Source organism: Patagioenas fasciata, chromosome 33 (genome assembly GCF_037038585.1).
Source record: "Patagioenas fasciata isolate bPatFas1 chromosome 33, bPatFas1.hap1, whole genome shotgun sequence".
Classification (NCBI taxonomy): Eukaryota; Metazoa; Chordata; class Aves; order Columbiformes; family Columbidae; genus Patagioenas; species Patagioenas fasciata.
The window spans coordinates 497666-517791 of NC_092552.1; the positions used below are offsets into that span (position 1 = coordinate 497666).

Here is a 20126-nt window from a genome sequence, read left to right on the forward strand (position 1 = left end):
CTGGGTCCCCCCATAGACCCCTGGGTCCCCCAGGACGCCTGGGTCCCTCCCGGACGCCTGGGTCCCCTCCCGGACGCCTGGGTCCCCCCACAGACCCCTGGGTGACCCCGGACGCCTGGGTCCCTCCCAGATGCCTGGGTCCCACCCGGACGCCTGGGTCCCTCCCGGACACCTGGGTCCCTCCACAGACCCCTGGGTCCCTCCCGGACGCCTGGGTCCCCCCACAGACCCCTGGGTCCCCCCGGACACCTGGGTCCCCCCACAGACCCCTGGGTCCCACCCGGACGCCTGGGTCCCTCCCGGATGCCTGGGTCCCCCCACAGACCCCTGGGTGCCCCCCGGACGCCTGGGTCCCTCCCGGACGCCTGGGTCCCTCCCAGATGCCTGGGTCCCACCCGGACGCCTGGGTCCCTCCCGGACGCCTGGGTCCCTCCCTGACGCCTGGGTCCCCCCACAGACCCCTGGGTCCCACCCGGACGCCTGGGTCCCTCCCAGACCCCTGGGTCCCACCCGGACGCCTGGGTCCCCCCGGACGCCTGGGTCCCTCCCGGACTCCTGGGTCCCCCCGGACGCCTGGGTCCCCCCGGACGCCTGGGTCCCCGCCCAGTTTACAATAATTACTTTATTTTAACATCATTAATTACAGTCGGTAAAATCACCCGGCGGGGGGGGTGGGGTGGGTGGGGGGAGGGGCACGTCCTGAGGGGTGGGGGCGGGGCGGGGGGGCGGGGCAAACCCTGAGCACCGCCCCCCAAATAAACCCCTCCCCCTCTCCCCTCCCCCATCTCCACGCACCTATTGCTTGTTGGGGGAGGGGCGGCCCCTCCCACCCTCCCCCCCTCATTGGGGGGGGCGATTCCCGACCCCCCCCCACCCCCCCATCCCCCAGTTCCCACCCCAAACTGGGCGCACTGGGAAGGGGGGGGAGGGGAATAAATACAATCTTCCAATAGATTAAAATCCCCGCCCCCCCGGGGTGGGGGAGGGGTGTGGGGGTGCCCGTGGGTGGGGGGCACCCATGGGTGGGGGGGGGGTCACATCATGCCCAGCTGCAGCAGCGTGTTGGCGTAGATCATGGGCTTGACGTTGGGGTGAGGCTGGGGGGGAGGGGGGGTCAGCGGGGGGGGGGGGCGTGGCGGCCCCTCCCCCACCCCCCACCCATCCCGGCCCCTCCCCCACCCCCCCCCATCCCGGCCCCTCCCCCACCCAGCACCCCAAATTGATCCAGGAACCCCCCAAGAGACAACAGCGGGGGGGTCCCAGGGTCCCCAGTTGGGTTTGGGGGTTCCCAGTGTTCCCAGTTGGGTTTGGGGGTTCCCAGTTGCCCTGGGTGGGGTTCCCAGTTGGGTTCAGGGGGTTCCCAGTACCCCCAGTTGGGTTTGGGGGTTCCCAGTGTTCCCAGTTGGGTTTGGGGGATCCCAGTGTCCCCAGTTGCCCAGGGGGGTTCCCAGTATCCCCAGTTGGGTTTGGGGGTTCCCAGTGTCCCCAGTTGCCTAGGGGGGGTCCCAGTGTCCCCAGTTGGGTTTGGGGGCTCCCAGTATCCCCAGTTGGGTTTGGGGGTTCCCAGTGTTCCCAGTTGGGTTTGAGGGGGTTCCCAGTATCCCCAGTTGCCCAGGGGGGTTCCCAGTGTCCCCAGTTGGGTTTGGGGGTTCCCAGTATCCCCAGTTGCCCAGGGCGGTTCCCAGTGTTCCCAGTTGGGTTTGGGGGTTCCCAGTGTCCCCAGTTGCCCAGGGGGGTTCCCAGTGTCCCCAGTTGCCCTGGGTGGGGTTCCCAGTTGGGTTCAGGGGCTTCCCAGTGTTCCCAGTTGGGCTCAGGGGGGTTCCCAGTGTCCCCAGTTGGGCTCGGGGGGTTCCCAGTGTCCCCAGTTGGGCTCAGGGGGGTTCCCAGTGTCCCCAGTTGCCCGGTGGGGTTCCCAGTGTTCCCAGTTGGGTTCAGGGGGGTTCCCAGTGTCCCCAGTGTCCCCAGTTGGGTTCAGGGGGTTCCCAGTGTCCCCAGTTGCTCAGGGGGGTTCCCAGTGTCCCCAGTTGGGCTCAGGGGGGTTCCCAGTGTCCCCAGTTGCTCAGGGGGGTTCCCAGTGTCCCCAGTTGGGTTCAGGGGGTTCCCAGTGTCCCCAGTTGCTCAGGGGGGTTCCCAGTGTTCCCAGTTGGGCTCAGGGGGGTTCCCAGTGTCCCCAGTTGCTCAGGGGGGTTCCCAGTGTCCCCAGTTGCTCAGGGGGTTCCCAGTGTCCCCAGTACCCACCACTGCCGTGAACTGGTGGAAGTCGGGGCGCAAGTCGCTGCCGCGCAGGTGGATGTAGGAGCCCTTGTTCCCCATCTGGTCACTGCGGGGACACGGGGACAATGGGGGCACTGGGGACAACGAGGGCAACGGGGGCACTTGGGGCACTGGGGACATTGGGGGCAATGGGGGCGATGGGGGTGAGGGGGACGTTGGGGGCAATGGAGGCAATGGGGGCATTGGGGACATTGGGGACAAGGGGGCACTTGGGGCACTGGGGACAATGGGGACATTGGGGGCGATGGGGGTGAGGGGGACGTTGGGGACATTGGGGGCAATGGGGACATTGGGGGTGTTGGGGACATTGGGGGCAATGGGGGCACTGGGAGCATTTGGGGCAATGGGGACATTGGGGGCAATGGGGACACTGGGGACATTGGGGGCATTGGGGGCAATGGGGACATTGGAGGAGTTGGGGACATTGGGGACAATGAGGGCGATGGGGGCAATGGGAGCAATGGGGACGTTTGGGATGTTGGGGACGTTGGGGGCAATGGGGACATTGGGGGCAATGGGGATGTTGGGGGCAATGGGGACATTGGGGGCAATGGGGACATTTGGGGGCAATGGGGACACTGGGGACACCTGGGGGGACACCTGGGGGGACACCTGGGGGGACACTGCAGGTCCCAAACCTTGGTGCCACTGTCCCCATGTCACTCACTTGCCCCCACGTGTCCCCTGTCCCCATGTGTCCCCTGGTGTCCCCTGTCTCCCCCATCCCCACGTGTCCCCACGTGTCCCCACGTGTCCCCATGTGTCCCCATGTGTCCCCACGTGTCCCCACGTGTCCCCAGGTGTCACTCACCAGTAGTTGGGCGCGGAGAAGACGGTGACGCACTCGCCCCATGTGTCCCCAGGTGTCCCCATGTGTCCCCACGTGTCCCCAGGTGTCCCCAGGTGTCACTCACCAGTAGTTGGGCGCGGAGAAGACGGTGACGCACTTGCCCCATGTGTCCCCACGTGTCCCCATGTGTCCCCACGTGTCCCCACGTGTCCCCAGGTGTCCCCATGTGTCCCCACATGTCCCCATGTGTCCCCACGTGTCCCCAGGTGTCACTCACCAGTAGCTGGGCGCGGAGAAGACGGTGACGCACTCGCCCCATGTGTCCCCATGTGTCCCCACGTGTCCCCATGTGTCCCCATGTGTCCCCACGTGTCCCCACGTGTCCCCATGTGTCCCCAGGTGTCACTCACCAGTAGTTGGGCGCGGAGAAGACGGTGACGCACTTGCCCCAGGTGTCCCCATGTGTCCCCATGTGTCCCCACGTGTCCCCATGTGTCCCCAGGTGTCCCCATGTGTCCCCACGTGTCCCCAGGTGTCACTCACCAGTAGTTGGGCGCGGAGAAGACGGTGACGCACTCGCCCCATGTGTCCCCACGTGTCCCCACGTGTCCCCAGGTGTCACTCACCAGTAGTTGGGCGCGGAGAAGACGGTGACGCACTTGCCCCAGGTGTCCCCATGTGTCCCCATGTGTCCCCACGTGTCCCCACGTGTCCCCATGTGTCCCCACGTGTCCCCACGTGTCCCCACGTGTCCCCAGGTGTCACTCACCAGTAGTTGGGCGCGGAGAAGACGGTGACGCACTTGCCCCATATGTCCCCATGTGTCCCCACGTGTCCCCAGGTGTCCCCAGGTGTCACTCACCAGTAGTTGGGCGCGGAGAAGACGGTGACGCACTTGCCGCCGTGCGTGACCTCGTAGCCCTCGGCCTTGACCTCGTGGCTGCGGATGATGTAGTCCAGCTGGTTCCGCGCCAGGAACCGCTCGGTGACGTCGGGGCCGAACTGGCAGCTCACGCCGCGCTTGCTGAGAGAGCGGCCCTTCTGGGGACACAGGGGGACGTGGGGGCGATGGGGGTAATGGGGGCGATGGGGACTTTGGGGGCGATGGGGGCAACGGGGACTTTCGGGGCGATGGGGGCGATGGGGTCGATGGGGGCGTTGGGGGCAATGAGGGTGTTGGGAGCAATGGGGACGTTGGGGGCAATGGGGACGTTGGGGGCAATGGGGACGTTGGGGGCAATCGGGGCATTGGGGGTGTTGAGGGCAATGGGGGCGATGGGGGCATTGGGGGCAATGGGGGCGATGGGGGCGTTGGGGGCAATGGGGACGTTGGGGGCAATGGGGACGTTGAGGGCAATGGGGACGTTGGGGGCAATCGGGGCGTTGGGGGTGTTGAGGCCAATGGGGGAGTTGGGGATGATGGGGGCAATGGGGGAGTTGGGGGTGATGGGGGCAATGGGGGAGTTGGGGGTGATGGGGGCAATGGGGACTTCAGGGTCGATGGGGACTTTGGGGGTGATGGGGGCAACGGGGATTTTGGGGGCAACAGGGACGTTGGGGGCAATGGGGCCATTGGGGGAATTGGCAGCATTGGGGGCAATGGGGGCAATGGGAACTATGGGGTCTATGGGGACGTTGGGGGCAATGGGGGCATTGGGGGGCGATGGGGACAATGGGGACAATGGGGACAATGGGGACATTGGGGACATGGGGGACATGGGGGACATGGGGGACATGGGGGTGATGGGGGCAATGGGGACGTTGGGGGCAATTTGGGCAATGGGGACTTTGGGGACACTGGGGGTGATGGGGACATTGGGGGCGATGGGGGCAATAGGGGCAATGGGGGAGTTGGGGGCATTGGGGGCAATGGGGGGCACAGGGGGTTTTGGGCATGTTGGGGGCAATGGGGCCAATGGGGACAATGGGGCGTTAGGGGCAATGGGGGCGTTGGGGGTGTTGGGGACAATGGGGGCATTGGGGGCAATGGGGGCAATGAGGGCGATGGGGGCATTGGGGACATTGGGGGTATGGGGGCATTGGGGGCAATGGGGACATTGGGGACATCACGGCATTGGGGACATCGGGGACTCACCTGTGGCTGCGGGTCAGACCAGAGCAGGTCACACATGGGCCCTGTGTGGGGACAAGGTGGGGGGGGGTTTGTCCCTTGGGGTGGGGGTGCCAGGGCCACCCCCCTGGGGACACTGGGGACAGCGGGACTGTCACCCACCCGAGTCCGGGGGCTGGCGGTTGCGCTCGATCTTGCGGATGTCATCGAGGGTGACACCGTCCTCGCTGAACAGCCCCCCGTGCATGATCTGCGGGGACAACGGGGACACTGGGGACATCAGGGACCCCCCGGTGGGGACAGGGTCACCCCGACCCCCTGGGGACACTGGGACCCCCGGCAGGGACAGGGGTCACCCTGAGCCCCTGGGGACAGTGGGGACATCGGGGACCCCCCGGTGGGGACGGGGTCACCCCGACCCCCTGGGGACACTGGGGACATCGGGGACCCCCCGGTGGGGACGGGGTCACCCCGACCCCCTGGGGACACTGGGGACATCGGGGACCCCCCGGTGGGGACGGGATCACCCTGACCCTCTGGGGACACTGGGGACATCGGGGACCCCCCGGTGGGGACAGGGGGTCACCCCGACCCCCTGGGGACACTGGGACCCCCGGCAGGGACAGGAGTCACCCTGAGACCCTGGGGACACTGGGGACATCGGGGACCCCCCAGCAGGGACAGGGGGTCACCCCGACCCCCTGGGGACACTGGGGACATCAGGGACCCCCCGGTGGGGACAGGGGTCACCCCGACCCCCTGGGGACACTGGGGACATCGGGGACCCCCCGGTGGGGACAGGGTCACCCCGACCCCCTGGGGACACTGGGACCCCCAGCAGGGACAGGGGTCACCCTGAGCCCCTGGGGACACTGGGGACATCGGGGACCCCCCGGTGGGGACGGGGTCACCCCGACCCCCTGGGGACACTGGGGACATCGGGGACCTCCCAGCGGGGACAGGGGGTCTCCCTGACCCCCTGGGGACACTGGGGACATTGGGGACCCCCCAGTGGGGACAGGGTCACCCCGACCGTCTGTGGACACTGGGGACATCGGGGACCCCCCCAGCAGGGACAGGGGGTCACCCTGAGACCCTGGGGACACTGGGGACATTGGGGACCCCCTGAGCCCCTGGGGACACTGGGGACATCGGGGACCCCCCGGTGGGGACAGGGTCACCCCACCCCCCTGGGGACATAGGGGACCCTGCAAGGGGACACCCCAGGGGGGAACTGGGGACACAAGGCAGGGTTGGGGACATGGCAGGGGTGGCTGGGGACACCAAGACAGGTTCAGAACACCCCAGGGCAGGGTTGGGGACATGGGGACATCGGTGACAGGGGTGTCCCCTCACCAGGACCCTGCCATTGATGCCCTGGGCCAGCGGGAGCCACAGGCTGGGGACACTCTGGGGCTGCGTTGGGGACATGGTATCAAGTTTGGGGACACAGGGCTGGGCTGGGGACAGCCTGGGGACACTGGCGGGGTTGGGGACAGGTTGGGGACATCGGTGACAGGGGTGTCCCCTCACCAGGACCCTGCCGTTGATGCCCTGGGCCAGTGGGACCACAGGTTGGGGTCACCCTGGGGTTGAGTTGGGGACACGGGATCGGGTTTGGGGACACAGGGCTGGGTTGGGGACAGCCTGGGGACACTGGCGGGGTTGGGGACAGGTTGGGGACGTCGGTGACAGGGGTGTCCCCTCACCAGGACCCTGCCATTGATGCACTGGGACAGTGGGACCACAGGTTGGGGTCACCCTGGGGTTGAGTTGGGGACACAGGATCGGGTTTGGGGACACGGGGTTGGGTTGGGGACAGCCTGGGGACACTGGCGGGGTTGGGGACAGGTTGGGGACATCGGTGACAGGGGTATCCCCTCACCAGGACCCTGCCGTTGATGCACTGGGCCAGTGGGACCACAGGTTGGGGTCACCCCGGGGCAGGGTTGGGGACACAGGATCAGGTTTGGGGACACAGGGCTGGGTTGGGGACAGCCTGGGGACACTGGCGGGGTTGGGGACAGGTTGGGGACATTGGTGACAGGGGTGTCCCCTCACCAGGACCCTGCCATTGATGCACTGGGCCAGTGGGACCACAGGTTGGGGTCACCCTGGGGTTGAGTTGGGGACACGGGATCAGGTTTGGGGACACGGGGTTGGGTTGGGGACAGCCTGGGGACACTGGCGGGGTTGGGGACAGGTTGGGGACATCGGTGACAGGGGTGTCCCCTCACCAGGACCCTGCCGTTGATGCCCTGGGCCAGTGGGACCACAGGTTGGGGTCACCCTGGGGCTGGGTTGGGGACACAGGGCTGGGTTGGGGACAGCCTGGGGACACCGGTGGGGTTGGGGACAGGTTGGGGACATCGGTGACAGGGGTGTCCCCTCACCAGGACCCTGCCATTGATGCCCTGGGCCAGTGGGAGCTGCAGGTTGGGGTCACCCTGGGGCTGAGTTGGGGACACGGGATCAGGTTTGGGGACACAGGATTGGGTTTGGGGACACAGGGTTGGGTTGGGGACAGCCTGGGGACACTGGCGGGGTTGGGGACAGGTTGGGGACGTCGGTGACAGGGGTGTCCCCTCACCAGGACCCTGCCGTTGATGCCCTGGGCCAGTGGGACCACAGGTTGGGGTCACCCTGGGGCTGGGTTGGGGACACAGGGCTGGGTTGGGGACAGCCTGGGGACACTGGCGGGGTTGGGGACAGGTTGGGGACATTGGTGACAGGGGTGTCCCCTCACCAGGACCCTGCCGTTGATGCCCTGGGCCAGTGGGACCACAGGTTGGGGTCACCCTGGGGCAGGGTTGGGGACACAGGGCTGGGCTGGGGACAGCCTGGGGACACTGGTGGGGTTGGGGACAGGTTGGGGACATCGGTGACAGGGGTGTCCCCTCACCAGGACCCTGCCGTTGATGCACTGGGCCAGTGGGAGCTGCAGGTTGGGGTCACCCTGGGGCAGGGTTGGGGACACAGGGCTGGGTTGGGGACAGCCTGGGGACACTGGCGGGGTTGGGGACAGGTTGGGGACATCGGTGACAGGGGTGTCCCCTCACCAGGACCCTGCCGTTGATGCACTGGGCCAGCGGGAGCCACTCGAAGACCTCGCTGAACAGCGCGAACATCTGGGCCGTGTACTTGGCCTTGACCTCGCCCTCGAACCCGTAGATCTGGTTCATGGTGTCGGTCTCGTGGTTCCCTGCGGGGACATCGCGGGGACATCGCGGGGACATCGCGGGGACATCGCGGGGATGCTGGGGACACCCGGGCTGGGGGTGAGGGGATGAACCCGCCACCCAGCCCCTGGGATGGGCAGGGGACGAGGGGGGACATGGGGACAAGGGGATGTGATGTGGACCCACGGCTTGACCTTGGGGACAGCGGATGTGTCCCCAAAATGGGATGGGGGACATGGGATGTGACCCAAAACTGGGGACACAGGGACACAGGAACTGTCCCCAAAACTGGGGACACAGAGACATGGGATGAGTCCCCAAAATGGGATGGGGGACATGGGATGTGACCCCAAAACTGGGGAGGGGGACAAAGGGACATGGGAACTGTCCCCAAAATGGGACATAGAGACATGGGATGTGTCCCCAAAATGGGATGGGGGACATGGGATGTGACCCAAAACTGGGGACACAGGAACTGTCCCCAAAACTGGGGACACAGAGACATGGGATGAGTCCCCAAAATGGGATGGGGGACATGGGATGTGACCCAAAACTGGGGAGGGGGACAAAGGGACATGGGAACTGTCCCCAAAATGGGACATAGAGACATGGGATGTGTCCCCAAAATGGGATGGGGGACATGGGATGTGACCCAAAACTGGGGACACAGGAACTGTCCCCAAAACTGGGGACACAGAGACATGGGATGAGTCCCCAAAATGGGATGGGGGACATGGGATGTGACCCCGAAACCGGGGACACAGGGACATGGGATTTGTCCCCAAACTGGGGAGGGGGACATGGGATGTGTCCCCAAAACTGAGCAGGGGGACATGGGATGTGTCCCCAAAACTGGGGACATGGGATGTGACCCAAAACTGGGGACAGGGGACACGGGATGTGACCCAAAACTGGGGACACAGGGACATGGGATCTTGTCCCCAAACTCAGGGACACAGGATCAGGTCCTGCAACCCCCAAGGTGACAAGGGACACAGGGCATGTCCCCCAAGGTGACAAGGGACATGGGATCTTGTCCCCCAACCTGGGGCCACATCCAGGCCAGGGCCCTACAGGGTACATGGGACGTGTCCCCAAACCTGGGGGACAGAGGGGACAGGGGAGGTGACCCAACCCCATGACCCATGAGTCCCCACCGAGCCCAGTGCTTGGGGACAGGGACATGGGACGTGTCCCCAAACCTGGGGGACAGAGGGGACAGGGGAGGTGACCCAACCCCATGACCCATGAGTCCCCACCGAGCCCAGCGCTTGGGGACAGGGGACACGTCCCCAAACCTGGGGGACAGAGGGGACAGGGGAGGTGACCCAACCCCATGACCCATGACCAATGTGTCCCCACCAAGCCCCAGTGCTCGGGGCCAGGGACATGGGACGCGTCCCCAACCCCGGGGCCGATGTCCCCAACCCCGGGGCCGATGTCCCCGCCCCCGGGGGAGGTGACAGCCGTGTCCCCGCGGTGTCACCTCGCAGCAGGTGGAAATGCTCCGGGTACAGCAGCTTGAAGCCGAAGAGCGTCAGGATGACCTCGACCGAGAAGGACCCGCGGTCCACGAAGTCCCCGTTGAAGATCTGTCACCCGCTGAGGAAAACGTCCCCTCCCCGCCACACGGTGACACTGGGGACGTGGGGACACTGGGGACAGGGGTGGCCCCTCGCCAGGACCCTCCCACTGATGGCCTGGGTGGGGACAGCCCGGGGGTGGGGTGGGGACATGGGGACAGACTGGGGACACCCCAGGGCCAGGTTGGGGACATAAGATGGGCTTGGGGACACCTCAGGGCTGAGGTGGGGACATGGGGACAGACTGGGGACACGGGACGGGGTTGGGGACACCCCAGGGCTGGGTTGGGGACATGGGGACTGACTGGGGACATAGGATGGGCTTGGGGACACGGGGACAGACTGGGGACACCCTGGCCCAGGGCTGGGGACATGGGGACAGATTGGGGACACAGGATGGGTTTGGGGACACAGGGACAGACTGGGGACATGGGGACACCCTGGCCCAGGGCTGGGGACATGGGGACTGACTGGGGACATGGGATGGGCTTGGGGACACCCCAGGGCTGGGTTGGGGACACAGGGACAGACTGGGGACATGGGGACAGATTGGGGACACAGGGCAGGGTTGGGGACACCCTGGCCCACGGCTGAGGACATGGGGACAGATTGGGGACACGGGATGGGTTTGGGGACACCCCAGGGCTGGGTTGGGGACACCGAGGACATGGTGACATTGGTGACAGGGGTGTCCCCTCACCAAGACCCTCCCGTTGATGCCCTGGGCCAGCGGGTGGAGCTGGGGACACGGGACGGGGTTGGGGACACGGGATGGGGTTGGGGACACCGGGCCAAGCTCAGGACCGCAGCGCGGCCTCGGTGACGCGGTGGCCCGGCGGTGTCCCCACGGTGTCACCGTCCCCGCGGTGGCGGATACGTAGGGGTTGGACTCGGAGGGGAGCCCGTTGAGCTCGAAGATGTTGAGGAGGTCGTAGAACTGGCCGTGGGTGTCACCGCAAACCGTCACCTTCTCCGTCTGCCGCGGGGACACAGCGCGGGGGACGCGTCACCGCCCGGTGACACCCCCGGGGACACCACCCCTGGGGACACCACCCCGTGGGACATCACCCCATGGATACGGCACCTCCTGGGGACACCACCCATGGGTACATCACCCCCTGGGGACATCACCCCTGGGGACACCACCCTGTGGGACAACATCACCCCTGGGGACACCACCCCGTGGGACATCACCCCTGGGGACATCCCCTAGTGACACCACCCCATGGGGACATCACCCCTGGGCACATCACCCTTGGTGACACCACCCCGTGGGACATCACCCCTGGGGACATCCCCTAGTGACACCACCCCATGGGGACATCACCCCTGGGGACATCACTCATTGATGACACCACCTGTTGACACCACCCCATGGGTACATCACTCATGGGGACATCACCCTTGGTGACACCACCCCGTGGGTACATCACCCCTGGGGACACCACCTCTTGGTGACACCACCCCGTGGGTACATCACCCCTGGGGACATCACCCTTGGTGACACCACCCCATGGGGACACCACCCATGGGGACATCACCCTTGGTGACACCACCCCGTGGGTACATCACCCATGGGGACATCACCCTTGGGGACACCACCCCGTGGGTACATCACCCCTGGGGACACCACCCCTGGGGACACCACCCCATGGGGACATCACCCCATGAGGACACCACCCCTGGGGACATCACCCTTGGTGACACCACCCCGTGGGTACATCACCCATGGGGACATCACCCTTGGGGACATCACCCCTTGGTGACACCCCTGGTGACACCACCCCGTGGGGACATCACCCATGGGGACATCACCCTGTGGGGACACCCCTGGGGACACCACCCCATGGGGACATCACCCCTGGGGACACCACCCCTTGGGGACATCACCCATGGGGACATCACCCTTGGTGACACCACCCCGTGGGTACATCACCCCTGGGGACATCACCCCTGGGGACACCACCCCTTGGGGACATCACCCATGGGGACATCACCCTTGGTGACACCACCCCGTGGGTACATCACCCCTGGGGACATCCCCTAGTGACACCACCCCATGGGGACATCACCCATGGGGACATCACCCTTGGTGACACCACCCCATGGGTACATCACCCATGGGGACATCACCCTTGGTGACACCACCCCGTGGGTACATCACCCGTGGGGACACCACCCCACGGGGACATCACCCCTGGGGACACCACCCCGTGGGGACACCCCTTGGTGACACCACCCCGTGGGGACATCACCCCCTGGGGACACCCCTGGTGACACCACCCCGTGGGGACACCCCTTGGTGACACCACCCCGTGGGGACATGGCGTGTCCCCGTTGTCACCCACCTCCTTCAACGTCGTCTCCACCAACGTGGGGAGCTTGGCCAGAACCTCCTTGACCTGCACCAGGATCTGTGGGGACACCAGGGGACAGGTGGCACCGTGGGGACGCGGGGCGGCGCTGGGGACACCGGGGGACACCAGGGGACACCGGGGGACACTGGGGCACCTGGTAGGCGCACTTGCGGTGCAGCTTCTTCTGCTGGCGGTACCACTGCATCAGCTCCGTCATGAAGGTCAAGGTCACCTTGCCGTCCTCCAGCTTGGGGCCGCTGTACTCGTCCTCGATGGCTGCGGGGACACGGGGGACAGTGGGGACACGGGGGACACGTGGGGACACGTGGGGACGGGGGTCTTGGTCACCCCTGAAGGGACACAAGGGTCCAGGAATCTCATGGAGACATCAAGACCCTTGTGGGGACACCAGGAACCTCATGGGGACCCTCGTGGGGACACCAGGAACCTCATGGGGACACCAGGACCCGGTGGGGACACCAGGAACCTCATGGGGACACCAGGACCCGGTGGGGACACCAGGAACCTCATGGTGACACCAGGACCCGGTGGGGACACCAGGAACCTCATGGGGACACCAGGAACCTCATGGGGACCTGCATGGGGACCCCAGGAACCTCATGGTGACACCAGGACCCTGTGGGGACACCAGGAACCTCATGGGGACCTGCATGGGGACCCCAGGAACCTCATGGGGACACCAGGACCCTGTGGGGACACCAGGAACCTCATGGGGACCCTCGTGGGGACCCCAGGAACCTCATGGGGACACCAGGAACCTCATGGGGACACTGGGACACTTGTGGGGACACCAGGAACCTCATGGGGACACCAGGACCCTTGTGGAGACCCCAGGAACCAGAGGGGCCTGTGTGACCATTTGGCAGGATTTGGGGGTTATTTTTGGGGTGAATTCAGGGTATTTTGGGGGGACTTGGGGGTGATTTTGGAGTATGTTTGTTTTGGGGTGATTTGAGGTGACTCGGGGCCGTTTTTGGGGTGAATTCCGGGGTTTTTGGCTCACTCATGCTCTCAATGTCCAGCGTGTCCACCACGGAGCGCCGGGGGTTTTGGGGTCATTTTGGGGTGATTTTTGGGTCATTTTGGGGTGATTTCGGGGGGATCCCGGGGTGTGTTGGTCTGGGGTGACTCGTGGTGACTCGGGGCCGTTTTTGGGGTGAAACCAGGTGGTTTTGGCTCACTCATGCTCTCGATGTCCAGCGTGTCCACCACGGAGCGCTGGGGGTTTTGGGGTCATTTTGGGGTGATTTTTGGGTCATTTTTGGGGTGGTTTTTGGGTCATTTTTGGGGTGGTTTTTGGGTGATTTCACGGTGTGTTGGTTCAGGGTGACTTGTGGTGACTCGGGGCCGTTTTTGGGGTGAAACCAGGCGGTTTTGGCTCACTCATGCTCTCGATGTCCAGCGTGCCCACCACGGAGCGCCGGGGGTTTTTGGTGATTTGGGGTTGATTTCGGGGTGATTTGGGGGTGATTTCGGGGTGTTCTGCTCCGGGGTGACTCGTGGTGACTCGGGGCCGTTTTTGGGGTGAAACCGGGCAGTTTTGGCTCACTCATGCTCTCGATGTCCAGCGTGCCCACCACGGAGCGCCGGGGGTTTTGGGTGATTTGGGGTTGATTTCAGGGTGATTTGGGGGTGATTTCGGGGTGTGCTGGTCTGGGGTGACTCGTGGTGACTCGGGCTGTTTTTGGGGTGAAACCGTGCGGTTTTGGCTCACTCATGCTCTCGATGCCCAGCGTGTCCACCACGGAGCGCCGGGGGTTTCGGGGTCATTTTGGGGTGATTTTTGGGTCATTTTGGGGTGATTTCGGGGTGTTCTGCTCCGGGGTGACTTGTGGTGACTCGGGGCCGTTTTTGGGGTGAAACCGTGTGGTTTTGGCTCACTCATGCTCTCGATGTCCAGCGTGTCCACCACGGAGCGCCGGGGGTTTCGGGGTCATTTTGGGGTGATTTTTGGGTCATTTTGGGGTGATTTTGGGGTGATTTCGGGGTGTTCTGCTCCGGGGTGACTTGTGGTGACTCGGGGCCATTTTTGGGGTGAAACCGTGCGGTTTTGGCTCACTCATGCTCTCGATGTCCAGCGTGTCCACCATGGAGCGCTGGGGGTTTTGGGGTCATTTTGGGGTGATTTTTGGGTCATTTTGGGGTGATTTTGGGGGGATCTCAGGGTGTGTTGGTTCAGGGTGACTCGAGGTGACTCGGGGTGACTCAAGGTCGTTTTTGGGGTGAAACCGGGCGGTTTTGGCTCACTCATGCTCTCGATGTCCAGCGTGCCCACCACGGAGCGCCGGGGGTTTCGGGGTCATTTTGGGGTGATTTTGGGGTGATTTCAGGGGGATCTTGGGGTGTTCTGCTCTGGGGTGACTCGTGGTGACTCGGGGCCGTTTTTGGGGTGAAACCGGGCAGTTTTGGCTCACTCATGCTCTCGATGTCCAGCGTGCCCACCACGGAGCGCCGGGGGTTTTGGGTGATTTGGGGTTGATTTCGGGGTGATTTGGGGGTGATTTCGGGGTGTTCTGCTCCGGGGTGACTCGTGGTGACTCGGGGCCGTTTTTGGGGTGAATTCCGGGGTTTTTGGCTCACTCATGCTCTCGATGTCCAGCGTGTCCACCACGGAGCGCCGGTGCGGGTCGCTGGCGATGGCGCGCTCGAACGCCTTCTGCTTGACGATCTTGTGACACTCCTGGTACTTGAGCTTCGCGTCCTTGTCGTTGGGCCGGACCTTCACCACCTGGGGACAGCCGGGGGACAGGGACACTGTCAGGGGACAGGGACACTGTCAGGGGACAGGGACACTGTCAGGGGACAGGGACACCCTCAGGGGACAGGGACACCCGTCAGGGAACAGGGACACCGTCAGGGGACACTCAGGGGACACCATCGGGGGACACGGACACCCGTCAGGGGACACTCAGGGGATGGGGACAACCCAGGAATGGGGACAACATCAGGGGATGGGGACATAATGCCACCAGGGGTGTCGTCAAGTGTGTCCCCAGGCCCCGGGGGTGTCCTCAGGTGCGTTCCCAAGCCCTGGGGGTGTCCCCAAGCCCCGGGAGTGTCCCCAAGTGTGTCCCCAAGCCTTGGGGGTGTCCCCAGGCCCTGGGGGTGTCCCCAGGTGCATCCCCAGGTGTGTCCCCAAGTGCGCCCCCAAGACCCGGGGGTGTCCCCAAGCCCCGGGGGTGTCTCCAAACACGTCCCCAAGCCCCGGGGGTGTCCCCAGGTGCGTCCCCAAGCCCCGGGGGTGTCTCCAAACACGTCCCCAAGCCCCGGGGGTGTCCCCAGGTGCGTCCCTAAACCCCGGGCTGTCCCCTAGCATGTCCCCAAGCCCCAGGGGTGTCCCCAGGTGCACCCCCAAGCCCCGGGGTGTCCCCAAGCATGTCCCCAAGCCCCAGGGGTGTCCTCAGGTGTGTCCCCAAGCCCCAGGGGTGTCCCCAGGTGTGTCCCCAAGCCCCGGGGGTGTCCCCAGGTGCGTCCCTAAACCCCAGGGGTGTCCCCAAGCATGTCCCCAAGCCCCGGGGGTGTCCCCAAGCATGTCCCCAAGCCCTGGGGGTATCCCCAGGTGTGTCCCCAAGCCCCAGGAGTGTTCCCAGGAGTGTCCCCAGGTGTGCCCCCAGTCCCTGGGGGTGTCCCCAAGCATGTCCCCAGGCCCCGGGGGTGTCCCCAGCTGCATCCCCAGGTGCATCCCCAGGCCCCATGTGGGTGTCCCCAAGCCCCGGGGGTGTCCCCAGGCGCATCCCCAAGCCCCACGTGGGTGTCCCCAGGTCCCCCCTCCTCTCACCGTCTCGTAGTCGCGCAGGGCGGCCTTGAACTTGCCCAGGGCCATGTAGCTGGCCGCCCGGCGGTAGTAGCCCTTGAGGTAGGCGCGGTCGAGCTGCAGCGCGCGCGTGGCGTCGGCCAGCGCGTACCCGTAGGCCTCGGTGCGCAGGTGCGCCAGGCTGCGGTTCCCAAAGTAGATGGCGTTGCCGGGGTTCAGCTCGATGGCCGCGCTGTAGAACTTCACCGCCTGCTCGTAGTCCTTGGCTACGGGGGGGACACAGGAGTCAGACCCACGGTGCCCCATAGATCACCACATGGCAGCCCCATTGCCCCCCATGGCTCCCTATCCAGCAACCCCATTGTCTCCCATGGGTCTGGCAGCCCCACTGCCCCCCATAGCTCCCTATCCAGCAGCCCCATTGCCCCCCATAGCTCCCTATCCAGCAGCCCCACTGCCCCCCATAGCTCCCTATCCAGCAGCCCCACTGCCCCCCATAGCTCCCTATGCAGCAGCCCCATTGCCCCCCATAGCTCCCTATCCAGCAGCCCCATTGCCCCCCATTTAACCCCATGGATCCCTATCTAGAAGCCCCCCAATCCCCCCCCATAGCTCCCTATCCAGCAGCCCCATTGCCCCCCATTTAACCCCATGGATCCCTATCTAGAAGCCCCCCAATCCCCCCCCATAGCTCCCTATCCAGCAGCCCCATTGCCCCCCATAGCTCCCTATCCAGCAGCCCCATTGCCCCCCCATTTAACCCCATGGATTCCTATCTGGAAGCCCCCCAACCCCCCCCCATAGCTCCCTATCCAGCAGCCCCATTGCCCCCCATGGCTCCCTATCCAGCAGCCCCATTGCCCCCCATTTAACCCCATGGATCCCTATCTGGAAGCCCCCCATTGCCCCCCATAGCTCCCTATCCAGCAGCCCCACTGCCCCCCATAGCTCCCTATCCACCAGCCCCATTGCCCCCCCATTTAACCCCATGGATCCCTATCTGGAAGCCCCCCATTGCCCCCCATGGCTCCCTATCCAGCAGCCCCATTGCCCCCCATTTAACCCCATGGATCCCTATCTAGAAGCCCCCCAACCCCCCCCATAGCTCCCTATCCAACAGCCCCATTGCCCCCCATTGCCCCCTATCCAGCAGCCCCATTGCCCCCCATAGCTCCCCATCCAGCAGCCCCATTGCCCCCCATTGCCCCCTATCCAGCAGCCCCACTGCCCCCCATAGCTCCCTATCCAGCAGCCCCACTGCCCCCCATAGCTCCCTATCCAGCAGCCCCATTGCCCCCCATAGCTCCCTATCCAGCAGCCCCATTGCCCACCATTGCCCCCTATCCAGCAGCCCCACTGCCCCCCATAGCTCCCTATCCAGCAGCCCCACTGCCCCCCATAGCTCCCTATCCAGCAGCCCCACTGCCCCCCATAGCTCCCTATCCACCAGCCCCATTGCCCCCCCATTTAACCCCATGGATCCCTATCTGGAAGCCCCCCATTGCCCCCCATAGCTCCCTATCCAGCAGCCCCATTGCCCCCTATCCAGCAGCCCCACTGCCCCCCATAGCTCCCTATCCAGCAGCCCCACTGCCCCCCATAGCTCCCTATCCAGCAGCCCCACTGCCCCCCATAGCTCCCTATCCAGCAGCCCCACTGCCCCCCATGGCTCCCTATCCAGCAGCCCCACTGCCCCCCATAGCTCCCTATGCAGCAGCCCCATTGCCCCCCATAGCTCCCTATCCAGCAGCCCCATTGCCCCCCATTTAACCCCATGGATCCCTATCTAGAAGCCCCCCAACCCCCCCCATAGCTCCCTATCCAGCAGCCCCATTGCCCCCCATTTAACCCCATGGATCCCTATCTGGAAGCCCCCCACTGCCCCCCATAGCTCCCTATCCAGCAGCCCCACTGCCCCCCATAGCTCCCTATCCAGCAGCCCCACTGCCCCCCATAGCTCCCTATCCAGCAGCCCCACTGCCCCCCATAGCTCCCTATCCAGCAGCCCCACTGCCCCCCATAGCTCCCTATCCAGCAGCCCCATTGCCCCCCATAGCTCCCTATCCAGCAGCCCCATTGCCCCCCATTTCCCCCCACGGCTCCCTATCCGGCAGTCTCCCCCCTCCCCCCGTCTCCCCGCCCCCCCCGTTTCCCGCCCCCCCGTCCCCCGGCGGTACCTTTGAAGAACTCGTTGGCCCGTGTCTTGAGCGCCTCGGCCCGCTCCACGTCGGCCGCGCTCGGGGGCTGCCCGGGGCCCGGCCCGGGCCCGTCGGGGCCTCCGGGGGCTCCGCCGCTCTCCGCCCGCTCTCCCTCCGCCATCGCCGGGCCGTAAAGCGCCCCTGGCAACCGCCGGCAGCGCGGCCCCGCCGCGCCGCAAAGCGCCGCCGCCGCTGTCGCAAAAGGCGGCGGGACCGGGGGAAGGAGGTGGGGAAATGTGGGGGGGGGTGTCGTAAAGCGCGCCGCGCGGCGGGGGAGGGCGGAACCATAGAGAGGAGGGGCCGAGGGGTTCGCACAGGGGCCGCGCTAGGCCGCCTCGGTTGCCTCTGGGTCCTCCCGTGGTGCCTCATGGCCCCGCCGCTGTCACTTCGCTCCCCGTGTCCCCATCGCCCCGTGTCCCCCAAGTCCCCACTGCCCTCCCAATGTCCCCCCATGTCCCCCCAAGTCCCCATTGCCCTCCCAATGTCCCCCCAAGTCCCCATAACCCCCCATGTCCCCCCAAGTCCCCATTGCCCTCCCAATGTCCCCCCAAGTCCCCATAACCCCCCATGTCCCCCCAAGTCCCCATTGCTCTCCCAATGTCCCCCAAAGTCCCCATAACCCCCAATGTCCCCCCAAGTCCCCATAACCCCCCATGTCCCCCCAAGTCCCCATTGCCCTCCCAATGTCCCCCCAAGTCCCCATAACCCCCCATGTCCCCCCAAGTCCCCATTGCTCTCCCAATGTCCCCCAAAGTCCCCATAACCCCCAATGTCCCCCCAAGTCCCCATAACCCCCCATGTCCCCCCAAGTCCCCATTGCCCTCCCACTGTCCCCCCATGTCCCCCCAAGTCTCCACAACCCTCCCAATGTCCCCCATGTCCCTCCAAGTCCCCATTGCTCTCCCAATGTCCCCCCAAGTCCCCATAACCCCCCATGTCCCCCCAAGTCCCCATCGCCCTCCCAATGTCCCCCCAAGTCCCCATAACCCCCCATGTCCCCCCAAGTCCCCATTGCCCTCCCAATGTCCCCCCATGTCCCCCCAAGTCCCCATTGCTCTCCCAATGTCCCCCCATGTCCCCCCAAGTCCCCATTGCCCTCCCAATGTCCCCATAACCCCCCATGTCCCCCCAAGTCCCCACTGCCCTCCCAATGTCCCCCCATGTCCCAATGTCCCCCATGTCCCCCCATATCCCTCATGTCCCCCCCAAGTCCCCACCACCCCCCCAATGTCCCCAATGTCCCCAGATCCTTTGGGGGTTCAGAGCCAGTTTATTGGGGGGTGGGTGACACAGCGGGGGGGGAGGGGGGGCATGGTACAGGGCCCCCCCCAAAGCGACATTTGGGGGGCTGGGGGGGGGGGAGGGGTGTGCGTGTGGGTCCCAGCGGCTCCGGTGGTCCCGGATTTTTGGGGGGGGGGGGGGGGGCGTGGGGGGGTCCCCGGGGTCCCCCCCATAGGGGCATTTTCAGCCCAGCACCAAGTGGGGGGATGGGCCCCCCCCCGGGGGGGGGCGGGGTGAGGTAGGAGGAATTGGGGGGGGGCGGTGTCCCAAAAGTGGGGGGGGGTCCTCTATGAGGAAGGGTCACAAATTGGGGGAGGGGGTGATCCAGGGGGGGCTCCCATGGGTGGGTCCCAGGGAGGGGGTGGGGGGGTCACCCCCCAGGTTTTGGGGACCCCCCTGATCTCAGGGTGCCCCCCCCAGGGGGGGGCTCAGCCCGGGGGGCTCCTCCCCACTCAGCAGCAGCCCCTGGAGGGGGGGACAGGGGGGGACATGGGGACACGAGGGGGGGACACAACCCCCTGTGTCCCCAAATGTCCCCCATGAGTCCCCCCCATATCCCCAAATGTCCCCCCCATGGCCCCAAGTGTCCCCCCCATGTCCTCCCCCATGTCCCCCCCA

General features: G+C 65.7%; 2 protein-coding genes across 11 annotated transcripts in view; both read right to left on the reverse strand.

The window, feature by feature from the left end:
* Positions 1 to 603: 603 nt before the first annotated feature.
* On the reverse strand, positions 604 to 18595 carry PPP5C (protein phosphatase 5 catalytic subunit). 2 transcript variants are annotated; one of them, XM_071800870.1, is made up of 13 exons: positions 18207 to 18595; positions 16054 to 16295; positions 14856 to 15003; positions 12409 to 12530; positions 12246 to 12311; positions 10775 to 10873; positions 9801 to 9906; positions 8195 to 8337; positions 5298 to 5385; positions 5160 to 5200; positions 3927 to 4102; positions 2239 to 2320; positions 604 to 1097 (listed from the first exon to the last, which is right to left on the reverse strand). In XM_071800870.1, the coding sequence occupies exons 1-13, from the start codon at positions 18346 to 18348 to the stop codon at positions 1035 to 1037; spliced, it is 1518 nt and encodes a 505-aa protein (XP_071656971.1). In that variant the 5' UTR covers positions 18349 to 18595; the 3' UTR covers positions 604 to 1034. The 2 variants fall into 2 exon arrangements, with proteins under 2 accessions (XP_071656971.1, XP_065715566.2); XM_065859494.2 differs by having other exon boundaries at positions 3927 to 4105; positions 18207 to 18446.
* Positions 18596 to 19485: 890 nt separating this feature from the next.
* Positions 19486 to 20126, reverse strand: part of HIF3A (hypoxia inducible factor 3 subunit alpha) — a 28129-nt gene continuing 27488 nt past the window's right edge. For all 9 annotated transcript variants that reach the window (XM_071800862.1, XM_071800868.1, XM_071800863.1 and 6 more), the window contains one exon: positions 19486 to 19973. In XM_071800862.1, the coding sequence (XP_071656963.1) occupies positions 19911 to 19973 (63 nt within the window). In that variant the 3' untranslated portion in view covers positions 19486 to 19910. The remainder of the gene's footprint in view (positions 19974 to 20126) is intronic.